General features: G+C 54.6%; 1 protein-coding gene across 1 annotated transcript in view; it reads right to left on the reverse strand.

The window, feature by feature from the left end:
• Positions 1-4,488: 4,488 nt before the first annotated feature.
• The window catches only part of LLGL2 (LLGL scribble cell polarity complex component 2), a 36,556-nt gene continuing 21,880 nt past the window's right edge, over positions 4,489-19,164 (reverse strand). The window contains 23 exon segments of the mRNA XM_079134251.1: positions 4,489-4,781; positions 4,977-5,038; positions 5,128-5,170; positions 5,361-5,408; positions 5,604-5,632; positions 5,862-6,021; positions 6,251-6,515; positions 6,902-7,068; positions 7,175-7,291; positions 7,954-8,104; positions 8,496-8,646; positions 8,729-9,021; positions 9,285-9,389; positions 9,476-9,629; positions 9,768-9,835; positions 9,964-10,180; positions 13,177-13,362; positions 13,907-13,961; positions 14,251-14,383; positions 14,531-14,693; positions 17,357-17,515; positions 17,916-18,031; positions 18,620-18,701. Coding sequence (XP_078990377.1) covers positions 4,774-4,781; positions 4,977-5,038; positions 5,128-5,170; positions 5,361-5,408; positions 5,604-5,632; positions 5,862-6,021; positions 6,251-6,515; positions 6,902-7,068; positions 7,175-7,291; positions 7,954-8,104; positions 8,496-8,646; positions 8,729-9,021; positions 9,285-9,389; positions 9,476-9,629; positions 9,768-9,835; positions 9,964-10,180; positions 13,177-13,362; positions 13,907-13,961; positions 14,251-14,383; positions 14,531-14,693; positions 17,357-17,515; positions 17,916-18,031; positions 18,620-18,701 — 2,932 coding nt within the window. The 3' untranslated portion in view covers positions 4,489-4,773.

Consider the following 19,164-nt stretch of genomic DNA (forward strand, 5'->3'; position numbering starts at 1 on the left):
TTATTAAACTACTTTTTTCACCTAACAATTTAACTTGGAGTTTTTACAATACATACAGAACTTCCCTCTCTCCTCCTTTCCTTCCTTTTCAGTTGCATGGTAATCCAGCAAATTAATGCACCATAGTTTAACCAATTCCTAGATCTATATCTAAATATCTTTATCTATATATAATTTGTGTGTGTGTGGTGCTGGGGATTGAACCCAGGAGCATTCTGCTTCTGAGCTCTGTAACCCCGGCCCTTTTTAAAATTTTGTTTTGAGACGGGATCTTTTGAAATTGCCCATGTGGGCCTGGAACTTGCCATCCTCCTCCCTCAGTCCCCTGAGTAGCTGGGATTACAGATGTGCACCACTACCCAGCTCTTGATAGATGAGGATGACTGCTGCCTCATCTCGTCCTTTGCTTAAATTACAAAAAACACTGGAATTTCATCAGTATCCAAGTGGGAATAATACCTAGAAGTAGACTTGCTGGACCTTAGGGCATATGTATTTGTCATTTTGAGATTTCTAAACATTATGGTTTGGTTATAAGGTGTTCCCCAAAGCTCCTGTTAATGAAGAAGTGTTGAGAGGTGAAATGACTAGATGGAGAACTGTCACCTAACCAGTCTGTCTTAGTTTGAATGGGTTGTGGTAACTGCAGGCAGGTAGGCCGTGGCTGGAGGGGGTGAGTGACTGGGGCATGTCCTGGCGGGGTGCATCTGCCCTGTGGCCCCTTATCCCTGGCCCCAGCTTCTGCTTCCCTCTCCTGTGCCCTTCCCCCATGATGTGCTGCCTCACCTGCCAGAGCAATGGAGTTAGTTGGAGCCTATGGACTGAGACCTCTGAAACCATGAGCCCACAAAAACTTTCCTTCCTCTAAGTTGTTCTCGTCAGGTATTTTGGTCACAGTGACTAAAACACCAAATTTTCCCGCATGGAGATTGTGCTAATGTACACTCCCAGCAGTAAAACAGACCAGGTGTCTGCATAGCATTAATGCACAGTGGTACCCAACACTCTAAAACAAACAAATAAAATAAAAATAAAATTAAATGAAAATTAAATTTAATAAAATATAAAACTCATTAGAAATAAACAACAAAATCAGTAAATTAATGTAAAATTTATCTAAAAGTTTTTAAATAAAATAATAAAATAAAAAAACTGAAAAGCATTACCAACACTCTGAAACAAACAAAATTCCAATGATTAAATTAATTTTTCTGTGGAAAAAAGCAGCCTTCCCTCTTCTTAGAGACACTGATTCTTTCTTTCTTTTAAATATTTTTAGCTGTAAATGGACACAATATCTTTACTTTTTTATGTGGTGCTGAGAATCGAACCCAGTGCCTCACACATGCGAGACAAGTGCTCTGCCACTGAGCCACAATCCTAGCCCCACTGATTCTTTCTTCGAAGCCTGTCTTTTCTCATCCGTTGGGGTCTTCCTCTTAGACGTGGGGAGGGGTCTGCTCTTGATGGCTATACTACAGCTAAACCCAGGCAGGATTCCTGAGGTCACCTGAAGGGCCCTGATACACAGCAGCTTCTGTGAGGGCAGGTTCTGGGGCACCAGATGGAGCCAGGTGAGTTGTCGAGCCAGGGCCCATGACCATCAGGACTCCTGTGCCCCATTGACCCATCTTGCTGTGGCCTCTGCTCACCAGCAGCACCACTTAGTCCCGGAGCGGGGGAGGAACATTCCGGACTGCAGCCCTTTCCCTTAAATGCCTGCCTGACATCTGTTTCTGCATATCTCCCCGAAGGAGCCTCAGAGCCAGCAGAGCAGCAACTCTCACTCACAACACCCAGAGGGCCACTCAGCCCAGAGGCCTGGTTAAGTAATGAATTGAAAGTGACTCATCCAGTGCTGTGTGCATCTCCAGGAGGAGTCAGCTGTCCCCGCAGACCACAAGCTCATGGGTAACAGCATGTAGACGGCTGTAAGCTGCAACACCCACCATCAATGCTGCCAGGTAAAGGGGCAGTGAATTCAAAGGATACCCACAGAGCGTGGGGTGAGCTATTTACTCGGTGGTTCACTGCATAGCATTGAGAACCCTCTACAACCACCAGCAACAACATGGATAATCTCCAACATGCTGAGTGAAAGCAGCCATGCACCAAACAGTATCTGCTGTGTGACTGCATGTATCAGTAGTGCAAAAGCAGGCAGTGTGAGCTAGAGTGTGCCCCGGGATGTGGAAGGTGCTGTTTGCTTAGTGCGTGGGGGTGTGTCAAGCTGTGTTCCTTTGACTTCTGCACTACCAGCATCTATAAAGATAGCTCAGGGCTGGGTGCGGTGGTGCACATCTGTCATCCCAGCGACTCAGAAGCCAGGAAGATTATAAATTCAAGGCCAGCCTATGCAATTTAAAGAGATCTTGTGTCAAATAAAAAAAATAAAAAGGGTTGCACCCCTGAGTTTAATCCTCAGTACTGCAAAAACCAATCTCGCAAACAAACCAGAAAGAGCTCACTCACTGCTCTGCCCTAAACAAACGATAATAATAATTACAAAGAGCTAGCACTTTAGGGCTTATGATGCACCAGGCACTGTTCTAAGTTCTTTACTATGAATTCACTTAGTCCTTGAAAAATATAAAGATGCCCACTTATGGTGAAGACCACTGAGGTATGCAGCCAGTGTGTCTGAACTGCATCGCCAACTCAGGCAGTCTGGCTTCGAAGTCCCAGCTGGAGAATTAGTGTGAGGTGCTGGCATCAGACACAAAGTTCTGGTTGCTCTGTGATCCTATTACAATGTGTCCCATGCTCGGAGTAGGCAGAGAGTTATGTCCCCCGCCTTCAATCTTCTGCCTGCTTGGTCAGGTGAAGTGACCCCCTCTCCTTCCTGTTGACTCAGGCCAGGACTTGCATCCCTCAAGGACCAACCTGGGCAATATTTCTTTCTTTTCTTTTTTATAGTGCTGGAGCTGGAACCCAGGGCCTCATGCATGCAGGGTAGGCACACATGCTACCACTGAGCTACATCCCCAAGCCCTCGCATTCACACTGGGAACTTCTCCTGGGGGATGTGTGCTGAGCTCTCTTGCAATTCCATTCCACACTCCGGGCCTCCTGGAGTCAAACCCTTCTTTCCTTGGGTGTTTTGCTTGGGTGTTTACTAGGAGCCAGGTGCTGTGTGATCTTACAGGCTCTCATCTAATCTTTATGACCCTGAGATAGGTCCTTCTATTATCTCCCATTTTAGATAGATAAACTAAGGTACAGGAGGTCATCTGCCTAGGGTCACAGGCCAAACCAGTGTTCAAGAGCTGCATCTGCCTGACTTCAAAGTGCAAGTGAACACTAAGCCTTCCACCTCTCTGGATGCCTGAGCCCTCTTCTAAGTCAAGAGCCCTGAATCCAGCTTCCTCTGGTACACCTCCATGATCTCTGGAGCCAGCGCCTCCCACCAGCTGGCCTTGTCCAGCAGGCGGCAGTCCTTGTCAACTCAACTTCTCAATGCCTCAAATGGCCCCCACTGTCACCTGTCCTGTGTACTGCGGTAAGGACCCCTGACTCCTCTCCCTTTGTCAGCCCAACTTCCTCCAATTCACTTGCTAGAGGACAGACTGTCTAACCCTTCTGTTTGCTCAACAAAAACTCCCAGTGTGAGGATGCCTCAGAACTGAAATAACCCTGCCCACATCAGCTAACACTTGAGTGCACTGGGTACTTAAGGCAAGGTTCTGATTTATGAGCACAGGTGTAAACCTGTGTTTTAAAGTCTTCCTGGTATATGCAGGTGTGTGTGTGTGTGTGTTTTCTTTTTTCCAGATGGTCTTATATTGCCCAGGCCAGCCTTGAACTCCTGAGCCGACAAAATTCTCCTGCTCCAGCCTTTTGTATTTTAACTTCATTTTATTTATTTATTTATATGTGGTGCTGAGAATCGAACCCAAGGCCTCACACATACCAGGCAAGTGCTCTACCACTGAGCCCCAGCCCCTGCCCCAGCCTCTTCAGTAGTTGGAACTAGAGGTGCCGGCACCAAGCCAGGCTGGTTTTCGACCTCCTAGCCAATCTAATCAGGCAGATGGGCTCACAGCTGGGAAGCTCCTCTAGCCCTGGAAGTGCTGGCTCTGCGCTGTCTTATTCACGGTGTTTATGTTATCACTGTTTTCTTCAATTCTCGGTCTCTAGGCAGGAAACTTCGTGTCTCTTGACATGTGTTAGGTAAGCTAACTGGATAAAACAAGCTGTACATCCCCTTAAATTCACAGCCAAGGTCATGCACCTCTCCACATGGAGGAGGGATGTCCAGTTCTCCAGGTGGGACAGACCTGAGATGGTTCACACTCGCCATTTGTTTCCAAAGAGCGAGCGCTCAGTCACATTCAGATACGAACAAGCATGGCGGGCTCTGATTCAAATGCTCTAAAAGGCCAGGTGAGGCTGAGACTTTCCATTTACATGGACAACTGAAGTCAAGTCCTTGGACCAGTCCAGTTAAGAGGTAATAAGGTGTTTATTAAAAACTCTGTTTCACCCAAAGGCAGTTAAAATTTATAATTTAAAACCCAACCCACTACAAAAATGGGGGGGGGGAAGGAATAAAAACTGTGCAACAATGATAAAGGGACTGAGACAGACAAGGCCAGGAGGGGCTGCCCCAGGAGCGGTGTCTCTCCTCCTGCAAGGCCAGGAGCAGCAGCAGGGTAGAGACCTGGGGCACTCATGGCCTGGCCCAGGGCACCAGCCTCTCCAGCAGGGGCCGTCCCGCCCACCGAGGGCCCTCAGTAGTGTGTGTTCATCTAGCAGCTTGGTTACCCGTGCTGGTCACTCTGCTGTGGAAGGATGTGGGGGACAGCAGGTCATGATCACCCTGGGCAGGACAGGGTAACTCAGTCTCCCACCCTGAGCCCAAACAGTGGCTTTCCAGGACATCCAGGGCACGTGTCAGGGCGGGGATGGCCCCAGGGCTCTTCCTCTGATCCCTCCCCAGGAAGCACACCCTCCCTGGCAGTGCCTGGAGGCCCTACCTCCCCCACTGCTGAGGTTGCATCCCACAGCCATCCGGTGAGAACGCCAATTGCCATAGCTCCTGCGGCAGCAAATGCAGGGAGTCACCATCCACAGACCCCTCAGCCACAGTGCTCTCCTGCCACCTCTCCCAGAGCAGTGGTGACTTACCCTCGGTCCCCCTCCAGTGTGCTCTGGATTTCCTTCAGGACTCCTGTAGGGCAGCAGAGGCCTGGTGAGGCCAACAGGGGCTGGGCCAGCGAGCAGCCTCTCTCCCCTTTGCCCATGTTGTCCACCTCAGGGAAACAGCCCTCAGCTCCACCTTGGCCCTCCAAGCCTCACCAGTATCCGGGAACATCCTTCCCCTCCCTCCTGCCAGCCTGCCAGCTCCCACCCTGACTCACGCTCATCATTGAGCAGCGCATGCTCCATCACTGGGCCGGGCTTCTTTTCTGGAAGGCAGAGGCAGGTCAGGCGGACTCCACCCTGGGCCTTCTCTGCCCAGCTCTCTTAACAACAGTAGACTTTCTTCTCCCAGCCCCAATTCTCCTTGCTCACCTGGGGCCCCTCCCCTCCCTTCCACTCCCAGGTCTGCCAGGTGTAGCCCAGGTATGCCCCAGGAGGTGGCCCCAAGAGGCCTGTCTTACCCTCTCCATCACTTTGGCTCCCTGAGTTCCTATGGGGGGAGAGAGGGTGAGGGCTAGAGGCCTCGAGGCTCCCTACCCTGGCCCTGAGAGCCCGGTCCCATGAAGAGTGCGTGGCATCAACTGGCCTAGCACCAGGTCAGGGAGGAGCATAGCCCTGCCCAGAACCGGTGACCTGCAAGGGAGGGGTGCCTCGGGCCTCAGAGAGGGAAGGCGAGGGGAGGGAGAAGCTCTGGGAAGGTCTCCTGCCCTTTTCCTCACCTGGTTGGGCCCAAGGCCTTCTCAAAGCCGGGGCCATTGCCGTTGCTGGGACAGCTGTGGCTCTTCATTTTGGCGGACTCCACCAGGCACCGGGGCTCCACCAGCCACTTGGTGGAAAGAGAAAAGCGCTCAAACTCTGAGGGTGAAATCAGGTAGAAACCTGGGGAGCAGAAAAGAACCCTGACGGGTAAGGCCAGGCCATGCTCCTGGGCCCCGTGGCTGCTGGGAGAGCTTCCGCCCAGGGGGAATGAGGGGACAGAGCCTCCCCTCTCTGCTCTTCACCAAGAGCAGAGCCAGCCTGCTGCCACGCCTCTCTGGCCCCCAGCAGTGCCAGAAAGCCCCCTATTCACCCCTGCGCTGCCTTCAGGGGTCCCAGGATGCCTGCACACCTTGGCCATATTTGGTGAAGACACAGGAGGCAATGCCACTGACGTCCTCCCGGCGGATACAGCTGTATCGCACCTGTGGCTTGAGCAGGGGCAGCGAGACCACCTGGATGTCGCCCAGGTTGGTGAGGACCGCCAGATGGTGCTCCCCATGATCTTCGGCCCGACAGCTGCTGAAGTGGGCCACGCCAACCCGCCGGACCCGGGAGCCCTCCAGGGCTGTCAGCTTCAGCTTCAGCTTGGCACTCACCTTGGGCAGCGTGAACACCTGGGGCACAGAGCAGTGGTCATGCCACGGCTACGCCACAGTTCTCCTGCCCCCTGCCCTCAGCAGATGTCCCCCCCAACCCCGTTTTAATACCCGTCCCCACCCAGCTTTTAAGGAGAGACGTTGCACGGGACTGGAGGACACAAGGCCGCCAACTTCCACATCTGGCAGTCTTCCCTTGCACAGACTCAGGTGCTGTCTCGATGTCCCTGCCTGCCTGGGGTCCAAAGACCCCACACGACCATTGCCCTTCTTTCCTGTGCCTTTGTCACCCAAGACTAACTCCAAATAAGACTTTGCATCCCAGCCATCTTCATTTGTGCCCAGGTGCTGAGCCCCACGGATGTCCCGGGATTCCCAAGGGATCCTGCTGCCACATGTGGTACCTTGAATTGTTCCTCAGACACCACAAGCAGCTGGTGGCTTCCCTGCATGTCTGGGCTCTTTGACAGGTCATGGGCCACTTCCAGGGGCTCAGGAAGGGGTACGCTGTGCCCGTCGAGCACCAGGATACCCACCACGGGTGCTCGGTGCATCAGCTGGATCTCCTTGGCTACAGGAAGGAGGAGGCGGGCCCTGTGGTGGGTGGCCAGGCTGGAGATACCACCGTGCCCAGCCCAGGCAGATCAAGCACCCGTACCTCCCCCACCAGCACTCACCCTGCTCCGCCCGCACTGGCTCATCCGTTCTCCGCTCAGCAGGGGGCACACGCAGGGCGAAGGCATAGACAGTACCCCCATTGGTGCCAGCCCACAGCGAGGGGCAGTGGCGGGAGCCTACCACAAGGAAAAGGTTTGAGTATCCACCTCTGGCTCGGAGTCAGGCAGGGTCAGGCAACCTGCTTCTGTCCTAGCCTTGTCCTTGAACACCAGGTGACTCTAAAGTCAAGTCAGCAAAACTTAAAGAGGTTTCCTCCTCTTCAAAATGGACATTCTGTAGGCCCTTCTTACCTCCCAAGAAAAGATGGGAAGATCTCTCTGACAGCTACAGGGGGTCTCCACATGGATGGTCCCAAACCCAGGACGGCTCACTCCTGGCTGTGATGTGACCAAGGATGCTCCCACCCGGCAGAGGAGAAGGCCAGGGAGTGGACATTTCCACCTGCCTATCAGGTACTGACAGGCACCACATCATCTTAAACCCTCAAGGATGCTCCCGAAGGAAGACATCATTCTCCATTCCAAGAGGGGGAAGCTGAGGCCCAGAAAGGTAAAATGATGTGTCCAAGGTTCTATTTCGAGAGAGTGGTGGAGCATGGATATGAAGCCAGGGCTACCCAACTTGGAGCCCAGGCAGGGGAGGAAAAGAGGCAAATGGGGACACTGATCTTCCCCACTCACAATGAGAACCCCTCAGAAGTCCCAGTCAGGCAGCGACTCCTACATGCTTTCACACTACTGGTGTCCCTTATGCCCCCAACTTCAGGCAGGCCACTCACTATCCCTTAGGTAGGTGTCGGCAAAGTAGAGGGTCCGGACAAAGCCTGTGAAGGAGTCTTCAGCCGAGCGGGCCTCTATCTTGCGCTGCACAGGTGCCAACTCCATGTTCTGCAGCCCTGTCCGCTCAGGCTTGGTGCTTGCTGCCTGCATCTGCAGTGAGGAGGGTCAGTCTGAGAGTGAGGTCTGTTTCCCCACCACAAGGACTCTGCTCCATGCCGATCTGGACACAGTCATGTCCAAGAGGACCTTGTCCAAGGGGGAGGTGCCCTGTGGGACGCTGCCTGGCCTCCCAGCACATTGTATAATAAGAAAACGACTAATTACCTCTAAGGTAAGTATTACAGCCTTTTGTGCTTAGGGAAGCTGAGGCACAAAAGCAGCATGACATACTGGTGGTCACAGTTGGTGGGATATGAACCTGTATGGCTTGGATTCAGAGCCTGTGCTTGTAGCCCAGCAAGCCCAGGGAGGGAGAGGCACATGGTCCAGTTGATGGCTGCCCTGCACTTGGCCTGGGCTCAAGGGCAGCCTTGGGCCTCACCTCTCCTGGGGGGCCAGCTGGCCGCCGCTTCCGGCTAGACGCTCTGCTGCGGCGCATCCGGCGGAATGACTGACGCAGGGACTTCTTGAGGGACTTTACACGGGACAGTGGGCCCTCCAGGGCTAGTTGGTCACTGGGGTGGAGGGTACATCTGGGGGGACATCAGTGCGGTCAGAGTGCAAAGTCCTCACGAGGCCCGAGTCCCAGACCCTAGCCCCAGCCATCCTGCTCACTTGACAAAGACCTGCCGCCGCTGCTGGTGGTCAAAGAGGCCAAAGCCGTGGCTGGTGCCAAAGGCCACAAGCCGCCACTCAGAGTGCAGGGCCAAGGAGGTGACCACAGCCGGGGGCTGGCACTGCACCAGTACGAAGGGCTGAAAGCCGGGCTCGAAGTACACGGGCCCTGGGCGGGCGGCCAGGCGCTCATGCCCCTTCCAGCGGTAGCCCTCCTGGTCCTGCAGCAGGTCGGCCTCCACCTGCTCAACGGCGTGCTCAGCCGCCTCATCATTCAGCTCCAGTACCAGCACCTGGGTGTGAAGTAGAAGCATTCAGCAAGGCCCAGCGTCACTGGACAGCAAAAGATCAGGACCAATCAAGGCCCAGGCCTCTGCCCAGCTTCAATCCTTTGTTCCGACTTTTGGAGCAGAAACAACCATCCCCCACGAGAGAAGCATAGAAAGAATGTGCACTCCTGGTGCACCTCCATGTGGGTGCTCAGAGACTGGCTCCTGTCCCTGATGCCCAAAGTCACCCCACCGCTCCCCCACGATCCCCCTGCCCAGCCTGCTACCTGCCCTGCCGTGCCTGCCACAGCCAGGTAACCACTGTATTTGCAGAGAAAAATCTTCTGGATGCCGAGCCGGGGATCATCACTGTAAGGGTCAAAGGAGCCCACCTGACAAGGGGGAGGAGACCTGTGAGCAGCCAGGGCCAGCCCCATCCTGCCCACCCCACCCCCAGCTCCCAGGCTCCTGTCCTCACCTTACGGAGTGGAGGCCACTCATCTTCGCCCTGGGCATTGAGGTTCTCACTGGGGTCTGTGTCGGTGAGGAAAACCCGTGCTGTGCTGAGTTTGTACAGCAATCGCAAGCAGACACCTGAGGCATCCCAGAACCGCACCGTGCCGTCCTCGTGCCTGTGGGTGGAGCCCCCCGGCCCCCGTGAGTGATGTTGGCTGAGGGGCCCACAGCCTGGCATGCACTCCTCAGATGGTGCTCCCACCCACCTTGCCCCCTCCCCAGGGAGGAGGAAAAATAGAATCAGAGTCACCTACCCCGTGAGCAACAGGTCCCTCTGGGGTGGCGGTGGGGCCAGGCTGGTGCCACCATTGATGGGCCACTCCTGGAGAAAGAGACTACGATGTCCAGGACAGCCTGGCCCCAAGACGGGAAGGCTGAGGCTGAGGCTGAGGCTGAGGCTGAGGCTGAGGCTGAGGTTGGGGCTGGGGTGGGGGCTGGGGCTGGACCTACCATGGTGGAGAAGTGTGCATTCTGTCGGCCGCCGGCAGCAATGATGCGCTCCCACAGCTTCAGAGGGATGTTGGAAACGTGGTGGGAGCAGGTGATGGCGGAGCAGTGCAGAGACGCCAGGTAGGGTGGCTGGACGGGCGGCCAGCCTGCTGTCTGCAGGTCAATCACCACCAACTCTTCCTCAGCCAGCACCACAAGGGCGTAGGGGTTGTCAAGGCTGGGGTGGAGGCCAAGGGTCAGGGCCCAGTAGCAACAGTTTGCCTGAGCCCAGCCCTGCAGAAAGAGCTACAGGGTTGGAGCCCAGAATCTGCAGGTACAGAAAGTCCCTGTTCTTGGCTACAAGAGCAAAATCTTTCACCTCCAGGGAAGAAGCAGGTGTGGGGAAGCAGCCCTGCTTATGTCTGCGCTGCTGAGAGCTAACTGGCCCAGAACTCACAGGTAGGGACACACCTGGCTGGAACGTGGGCTCCAGCCAAGGCTGAAACAGTAGAGTCCCAGCCAGGAACTGAGCCAACTAGCCCACCCAGCCCTCTTCCCTGGTTTCTGCTCTCCTTGTTCAGGCAACCAGCCCTGGCTGGGATGTGCCCACTGATCCTGTCCCTGAAGGCAGCAGTGAGCAGGGCTTTTAGCGCCCCAGCTGCCAGTGGTGTGTTCTTACTGCACACAGAACCCTCAGCCAGGCCTGACCCCAGCTGCCACTCAATAAACATGTCCCTTAAGCTGGTTTCTGCTACCCTTCCTTCCCAGGCCAGGTTGATCTTGCCAGGCTCCCACCTCATCCACCTAGAGAAACTGCCACCAGCCCAGAGCAGAGGCCCAGCTGATTGCTTCTGTACATTCTTGAAGCCTCAGCTGGCTGCACATCTGTCACAGATGGACATTTCCTGTTCCTAGAACCCAGGGAAACCCCCGTGTTAGCAGCCCTGTCTGGCAGAGCCCATCCTCTCTGCCCCTACTTCCTCCCCTCTAATTCTCTCCAATCGGGCTGTTGTCCCCAGCAGAGAGCTCTCCTCTAGGTCTCCACTTGACCAGTGTGCATCTCCCACCAGCTGGGCCTCACATGGTGCCTGGTTTCTTTTGCTGCACAACTGCCCACCCTTGTCTCCCAGGTCTCCTGCCTCCCTGACCAGCACCCGGCTTCCTTTGCTAGAGTCCATCAACCTCCGTGCTCCTGGTGTCTTCAGGGTGTGCCTGGCGAGTTTCCTCATGGCCGCTCTCATCTGTTGTCCATGGCATTGCTGGACAGCCTCACCTGTCCCAGCCCTTTTCAGAGCTCTACGTGGATGATTCCAGAGCTTTCTTCTCTCCCAGTTGATAGTCAACACCCCCTCAAACTCAATTCCACCCAAGAAAGCCTGTTGCTCCTGCACCTTCTCTAGTCTTCCCGAGTCAAGCCAACACTCTCCTCCCATCCTGATCCCACTCTTTCCTCCATGCACCTCCACCTAGACAAGGGGTTGACGGATCACAGCCCAGGGGCCAGATCTGGTGCACGGCCTGTTTCTGTAAAGCTGTGCGATGAGGAAGATGGCCACCGTGTGTGTACGGCCCATGGCTGCACTTGCTCTGCAATGGTGGGCGGGGGGTGGGGGAGGTCATTTGTTACCCAGCCCATCACAGGTCTGGGTCAAGGTCAAGGCTAAATGTTAGAACACTCCAAACCCAGCCACATCCTGTGCCCCCTTCCAACTTGAGCCTTAGCACCTTCTGCGTGGTTCCCACCTCCACCCTCCAGGAAGTCCCCTACACAGATCATGGCACCTCTGACTGGGCTCTCACCTCACTCAGAATATACCCAAAGGCCTCCAGTGCCTCTGCCATTCTACAGTCTGGCATGTCTGGAATCATCTCAGTCACGCTCCCCACCCTCCCTCGTCCACATCTCACTTGGACAAGCAGAGGGCTCTCCTGACTCCAAGTCCCTCATCCCAGGTCCCCGAGGGACCCACCTTGCCCTCTCAGTTTGTTCCAGTGTCTACTCAAACACGTCCCCTTATCAGGCAGGCCTTGCTGGTCACCTGCCTAAATCAGCACTGTCCCCTACCCCTGCCTCCTCACCTGGCCTTGCCTTTTTCTTGCCTCTGACATTATCTGTTATTTTTTTTCTCTGTTTTCCCATATTTGAGTAAGCCCTGCCAGAACAGGGACTTTGCTTCTGGGATAGGGCCTGGCGGGAGGTGGCTGCTTTCTAAATAAGAAATCCTGCCTGGCAAAGGCCCACGGTGGAGAAACTCAGGGTGCCCACACCCTGCCTGAGGGGAGCAATCCTGATCATGCACTCATAACCCAGGCTGCTGGAATCGTGAAGGATCTGGGAACACAGATGGACAATCACGGATCATGGCCAGTCCTAGAAAGCCCTGGGTTCTGTTTGTTTTGCAGTGCTGGGGATTGAACCTGGGGTGCTCTACCACTAGTCACACCACCCCCTCCCTACTTTTTTCTGATTTTGAGACAGAAGCATCTCACTAAGTTACCCAGGCTGGCCTCACCCTTATGATCCCTCCTGCCTCAGCCACTAGAGTAGCTGGGATTACTGTGTACACCACTATGCACACCAGCACACCACTGGTTTTAAATATATGGGGTAGTGATTTCTCTTGGGAGGATCCTTTGCTGGGGATCAGATGATCCAGTTAGCCAAGAGAAGTAGCGGGAGGTCACAGCCTGGGAGATTCCAGGCTCTGTCCTTACAAAGCACTGACTGGTTTGAGGAAGGCAGCTCTGGAGCCCTGCTCTCAGGCCTTGGGCTGCGTGGGTCACTCATTAGAAGAGGAGGCCCACCCTCCTGGAGAGCTCCTGGAGGCCTCCTCCCCAGGCATTGACATCAGCCCTTCCTGGTCTTGCCTGTCACACATTTACGAGGCTGACTCAGAGCTGGCCCCACACGGCCACCTCCCGCCCCACCCAGAAGGCAGGCTTCACTGTGTCTAAGCCAGGACTTTCTTCCTAAGCTTGGTGAATGGTAAATCTAACAAGGTGGATCTGTCCTCATTGGGCTGAGTCCCTCAGAGCCTGGGAAAGTTCAGGGCAGGCAGGAGGTGTGACCAGTAAGGATGAAGCTCCAGGTTGTGAACCCAGCTGGGAGATCACAGGGAGGGAGAGAATGGAGTGACCTGCCACTGGCTTTGGTGGCACTGATAATGATCCAGCAGGGAGGGTGTTTTGGGACACCTACACAGGACCCTCTTTATTTATGTGCCTACCCAGCACCTCCCTATGAGCTCTCCCGAAACTCGCCTACCTGCTGCAGGGTCAGCCTCTGCCAGAACGGTGAAGTCAATGACACGGGAAGTGAAGTCGAAGGCTGTCTGCTGGCCGTTGTGCACCACAGAGATGCAGTGGCGGTCCCCATAGCTGGCACGCGGCATGCCACCCTGGAAGATGGTGAAGGGCAACCTGCAGGTATGGGAGGGTGGGCTGGGTTCCACACAAGCTGGGCAGCCTGAAGCTAGGCCTGCAGCATGGCTTTCTAGAAGACACAGGGAAGTGGCCAGCCCTCACAGCAGAGCCTGCGGTGGGGTCCCCATGCTGGGAGGGAGGCTGGTCTCGGGTGATTGGAGGGGGCAAGGCTAGACCCCATCTCATTCTGACTGTGGCAGCCCAGGAGAACCTGGGGATAGGCGAGGCCCTCCAGTTGAGTCTGGGGTCTCTGCACCTCTACCTCAGGCCTTCCTGAATGATTCTGTCTGAAGAAGCAGGCCTGTGGCTAGAAGGGCCTGAGACCATCTCTCTGGGAAGGTGGAAGGAATGTGCCCGGATGGATTTCGCAGCCCCTGAGAGGCACGGGTGGAGAGCCTACCCTCCCTCGCTTCCCTGGCACCCAAGACCCCCCTGCAGTTGCTCCCTAGGACCAGCTCCCCAAGTAGGGTAGGGGTCCCAAAGCCTCTCTAGCCCTGAAGGGAATCTCTGGGAGGCCAAGAGGATAGAGCACCATACCTACCCCTGCCTGGTGGTCAGCCAGAAGATTTTGGTAATAGCTTTGCAAGGAAAGGGACCTAAAAGAAAAGGGGTCAGCTCAAACAGATCCCCCCACTCTCAAGCATATGCCAGCCCCACCCTCATGTGCAAGGACACCTCACACCCACACCCACGTGTAGACCTATACTGGGGAGTCTCACACTGAGTAGTTCTTAGAGACAGCCACAGTGGGCATCCAAAATTCTGTGTGGCTTTGGATCGAGTCCCGAGTCTCTCTGGGTTCAGGTTTTGCTTCTGTGAGCAAGGGTACCCTATTTGTGAATTCAGGAAAAACTGAGGGGACTCCTCAGACCACAGAGTACTGACCGTAAGGCATGGAGGTGCGCAGGGGCTCAGGTTGCTGGGTCTCACTGGACACAGGCCACTGGCAATGGCTGCCATCGGAGTGGCAGGTGACAATGAGGCGGCCATCCCGCTGCCAACTGACATTCTCCAGTTGCTTCAGAGGAGAAGGAGAGACAGGAGTGGGTGGGACTGGGGCAGTATTAGCAATGCCTGAGCCCCCGCCTTGGCCTGGCAGCTGTATTGCCACATGGGGGCTGGGGAGAGCCACAAGGTATCCACCAGTGTCCCAGGCACCACCTACCTGGCTGCTGAGGAAATGGCAGAGTACACGGCTGCCCTGCAGGTCCCAGATGACGACAAGACCCCGGCTGTAGCCAATCAGGACCTGGTTGGGGTCTTGAGGGTGTTCCTGCAGAGCCTCCACCATCTCAAATACTCGCCGGTGGCGGGCCTCTTCTGGCAGCCTGGGAGAGGGCAGTACTGTCAGCCCACGCTGAGGGTGTGGCCAACCGCAGGGCACAGCAACACATGGCACTCCGTGTGCCAGCACACAAAGGTAGCCAGGACACACTGATATTAAAAAATGAATAAATAAAATCCCAAGGACACTACCACAGGTGGCATAACCATAAAGACAGGAAGGGAAGGGATTTCTGAAAAAGCCGACCTGGAGGAGGGATGGAGCCGGAGGAAGCTGTGACAAGGAAGGGCATGCGGGGGACTCTCAGGGGCTGGCGAAGTGCTGTTTCTATGCTCAGGGGGTGGTTATAAGGAAGCTTGCTCTTAAAAATCCTGTGACCATGCAGTCATATTTAGTGCATTTCTACAAGTAGGTGGTATTTCATAGTAAAGAAGTTTTAAAGATCTACGAAATTCTATATCACTTGGCCCTGGCCTTGAACTGACTTCTCTTCCTTTTCTGGGCCTGGAATGCTGAGGTACTGCAGCCAACAGAAACCATGAAGCAGCAGACATGAGACCAAGATCCAGCACCAAGAAAGTCGTGGGAAAAGGGAAAGAGCCTGGCCCCTGAAGGCACCCCTAAGCTGCAAACCAAACTAAAGGAAAACTCTGAGCATCCTCTGTGGGAGGCCCCACACATCCACGCTGCAGGCAACGGCCTCTAGGAAATCAGAATTAGCACTGGGAGTGGGACTCAAAGGCTAATTCTAACTTCATCTGTAAAGTTTTAATTTTAAAAAAAATACATATATTTTTTAGGTCAATGGACCTTTACTTACTTATCTATTTATCTACTTATTTATTTATATGCGGTGCTGAGGATCGAACCCAGGGCCTCACACATGCCAGGCAAGTACTCTACCACTGAGCCACAACCCCAGACTCAAAGTTTTAATTTTTGAAGAGGATCCCAACATGCAGTATTATTGTGTGTGTGCGCGCGTGCGCATGTGTATACACGTGCACTAGGGACTGAAGGCACGGCATCTGCGTATGAGGCACAGGCTCTACCAATGAGCTACACTCGGTCCTGATGTATTACTTATTAAAAAAAAAAAAAAAAAAAAAAACTCTTAAAGTTAAGTAATGCAGGAATCACACCATCTTGGAAAACACACAGAAGCATCTGGAAGAACATCAGAAGGAAGCTGTATGGCTGGATGGTGGCTGCTGCGCATCCTGGTGCCTGTACTCCACACCCTGTCCCCGACAGCAGGTGACCTCAAGGCACACTTCTCGTTAAACATTGGAATAACCCCATACACATGATTTTGAATCCTACTTTTCCCCACCTAACGAGACAGACATTCTTTCACGTGATTGAACATTTTTCAAGACCTTCTTAATGAACATAACTGATATCTATACAGAGCTGAAACCACTGCGTCAGATGGCTCTGACCTTCCACAGCTGAGAAAAGCTCCAGCATGGTCACTGCCACGCCTGCGTGTCTTTCTCTCTCTAATATTTTTCGTAGTAGATGTACACAATACCTTCATTTTATTTATTTGTTTATTTCTATGTGGTGCTGAGGATGGAACCCAGGGCCTCACACATGCCAGGCAAGTGCTCCACCCCTGAGCCCCAGCCCCAGCCCCACCTGTGTCTTTCATACTATTTCCCCTTCAGGACAGACACATGCTCAGAGTCACAGTCACGAGAGTTGGGGGCTGACCACTTTAAAAGCCTAGGTAAGTGCGCTCAAAGTGAGGGCTGAAACAGGACTGAGACAGGAGGAAGCCACTCTGTACTCAGGCCCCTCCTTGCCTTGTTAACCTCAGGGTAGGGCTGGGCTCTGTGGGGTCACATGCTGAGGAGCCAAGCTGCCCACAGATTGTGCCCACACTGAGCCCCAGTCGTGCCCTCCTAGTGTCCTGCAAACGGCTCTTCCCTGACCTCGGGCATGCTGTCCCAGCCCTATCCTGCTAAGTGGGAAAGGCATTGGGATTTGTACACAGAGGGACCTAGCCCCACGCAGGAATCCTCCCAACCCTGTCCTGGAGAGTTGGGCCCTGCTTCATCATCACTTGGGGATGTGGAGAGTCCAGGCTGCTAGCTGTGTGCTTTAACCCTGGCCTGCAGTCCTCTAGGACCAGGGTCCCTGCCCCTTGGGACTACAGAACATGTGTTATTACCAGCCTGGCCCCCAGCAAGCTCCAGCAGATCCTCGGTCTGCCTTTTTGAGACTGGCTTCCTCTACCGCAATGCAGCAGCGGAGCTCCAGCCATCTCAACAAACCTACAGGCTTTTTGGCCATGAAGCCTGCCCAGTGGAAGCTCAGCACGGTGCCCAAAACATAGGACACCAGCAGGAGCTGGCCCAGCTGAGTAGGGTTTGGGTCCCAGCTACCCCACTGCAGAGCCCCCAGATTTTGAGACACATGATCTCAGTGCAAAGGACAGTGGACTGAGTTGGTGACTTTATACCAGCAATGTGAGCCTCACTTTTCTCATCCTTAAATGAGGTGACAAGTGACCCCCAAGACCCCCATTAGAGCTACTAAGCTAACATAGGGGGTGACAGGTTCTCAACTTGAGGGACAGGTAGAGAGTTGAGGGTTTCCTTTCCTGTCCCCAAAAAGACTTCCCAGGAGAGAAACTCCTCAGACATAACTGGGGACCAAAGGGATGAGGCCATGTCCAGTTCAAGGTGTCCAGTGGCTCACCGCTGCAGCACCGCGTCTGAGCTGATGGTCTGGTCCTCCAGGGTGCGGAAGCCCGGCAGCTGCACCACGAACACGTTGCCGCTCTCAGTGCCCAGGTACAGCAGCTCTCGGGAGGAATGAGGCAGGGCCACGGTGATCTGTGTGGCGCTGGGGGCAGCCCTGCCAATGTGGACAGCTGTCCGTGAGCTGGCTGCTGCCAGGGCAGAAGAGACCCCAGGGACAGGATCCCAAGCTGTTGGCTGTCCTTAACAGCCCAGGGAAGGCAGGCCCTTAGTGGTTTCTAATGGGGTTCAGAGCATCTCAGGCCAGGACAAACAAACATATTGGTTACTTTCTGCCACGGTGGGAAACAGGTGGCAGAAAGCTTGGGCTGGGACCCTCCTGCATGACGAGGGTGTGGAGGGAGGTTGCGAACTTGCCCACGGCACGGGAGCATGGGTATGCAGCAGCTGGCACTAGCATGCAGGTAACAGAGTGCTCAAAGGACAGCCCCCACCTCAACCCCAGTTGGGTGTGAGGATCAGGTTGGGCAGGGAGAGGAAGGGGCCATCCTCCTTACCCTGGGGGGCCACGCAAGGTGAAACTCCCATCTTCCTGAAGCTCTGAGACTCCACCTTTGACCTTAAGGCTCCATAGGTGCAGGCTGTTGTCATCTAGCAGGGTGACCAGCTGGCACTGGGAAGGGAAAGCAGGTGGGGGACAGGAATGTGCTGTCTTGTTAACCAAGGAGGGCCAGCATACCCTTTTTTTTTTTGGTACTAGGGATTGAACCAGGGCCACTTAACCACTGAGCCACTTCCCCAGCACCCAGCACCCTCCCCCCTTTAAAAAACATTTTTAGATGTTGATAGACTTTTTTTATTCATTTAGTTCTATGAGGAGGTGAGAATTGAACCCAGTGCCTCACACATGCTAGGCAAGCACTCTACTACTGAGCCACAACCCCAGTCCCCCCGTCCCTTTCTTTGAGACAGGGTCTCACTGAGGCTGGTTTTGAATTTTCAATCCTCCTGCTTCAGCCTCCTGAGTTGCTGGGATTACAGGTGTGTGATACCATACCCAGCTGGGCCAGGTGTTTCAAAGAATCCCAGGACCAAAAACCCCTGGCCTGCAAGACTCCAGTTAAGAAGAGGGAGGTGGTCTCATGGTTTCCCAGCAGCACCAAACCCAGACCATGCCTCCCTCCACAACCACTCTTTCTGGAAGACACAAAGGGCAGGGAGAAGGTCCTCAGCCCTCCCCCTTCTTAAGTCAGGCTCTTACCTGGCCAGGCAGAAAGTGGATCTGCATCACAGCATTGTTTTCCCGGTGGAGCCCCATGAACTCCACCCCTGGGGCACCATAGCTGGGAGAAGGCTCAGGAAAACCTTTGAAAACCTTTGGACCAGCCCCTGCTAGCCTGGAGTGGCAGGCTGTCTAGCCCAGGAAGCAAGGAGTGCGAGCAGAGAGAAAGGCGCCCCCTCCCTCCAGACATCAGGACCTGAGAGCAGGTGCCTGGACCAGGGAGCAGGCGCAGTGGCCTTGATCTAGGACTCTCAGCCAGTGACCTGACCTCTGAGGAAGAGTTTTCCCAGCCAGACAAGTGGTAAAGCAACCTCGCAGAAAGGCGGAGCCCTGCCTCGGCAACTCTTAGGCTGCCCCCTCCCCGCAGCTGAGCTACAACAGGCCCCTGCGAGAAAACACAGGTGCCACTGTGGGCCCACCTCCAGCAGCTCTGGCCTGCCTTGGCACTGGGACTGGTAACCAGGATATGGCTATGGTCTGGCAATGATTAACTATGGGGAAGGCTGGAGCCGCAGGACCTGTGC

This window comes from Sciurus vulgaris (genome assembly GCF_902686455.1).
Source record: "Sciurus vulgaris genome assembly, chromosome: 3".
NCBI classification, from domain to species: Eukaryota; Metazoa; Chordata; class Mammalia; order Rodentia; family Sciuridae; genus Sciurus; species Sciurus vulgaris.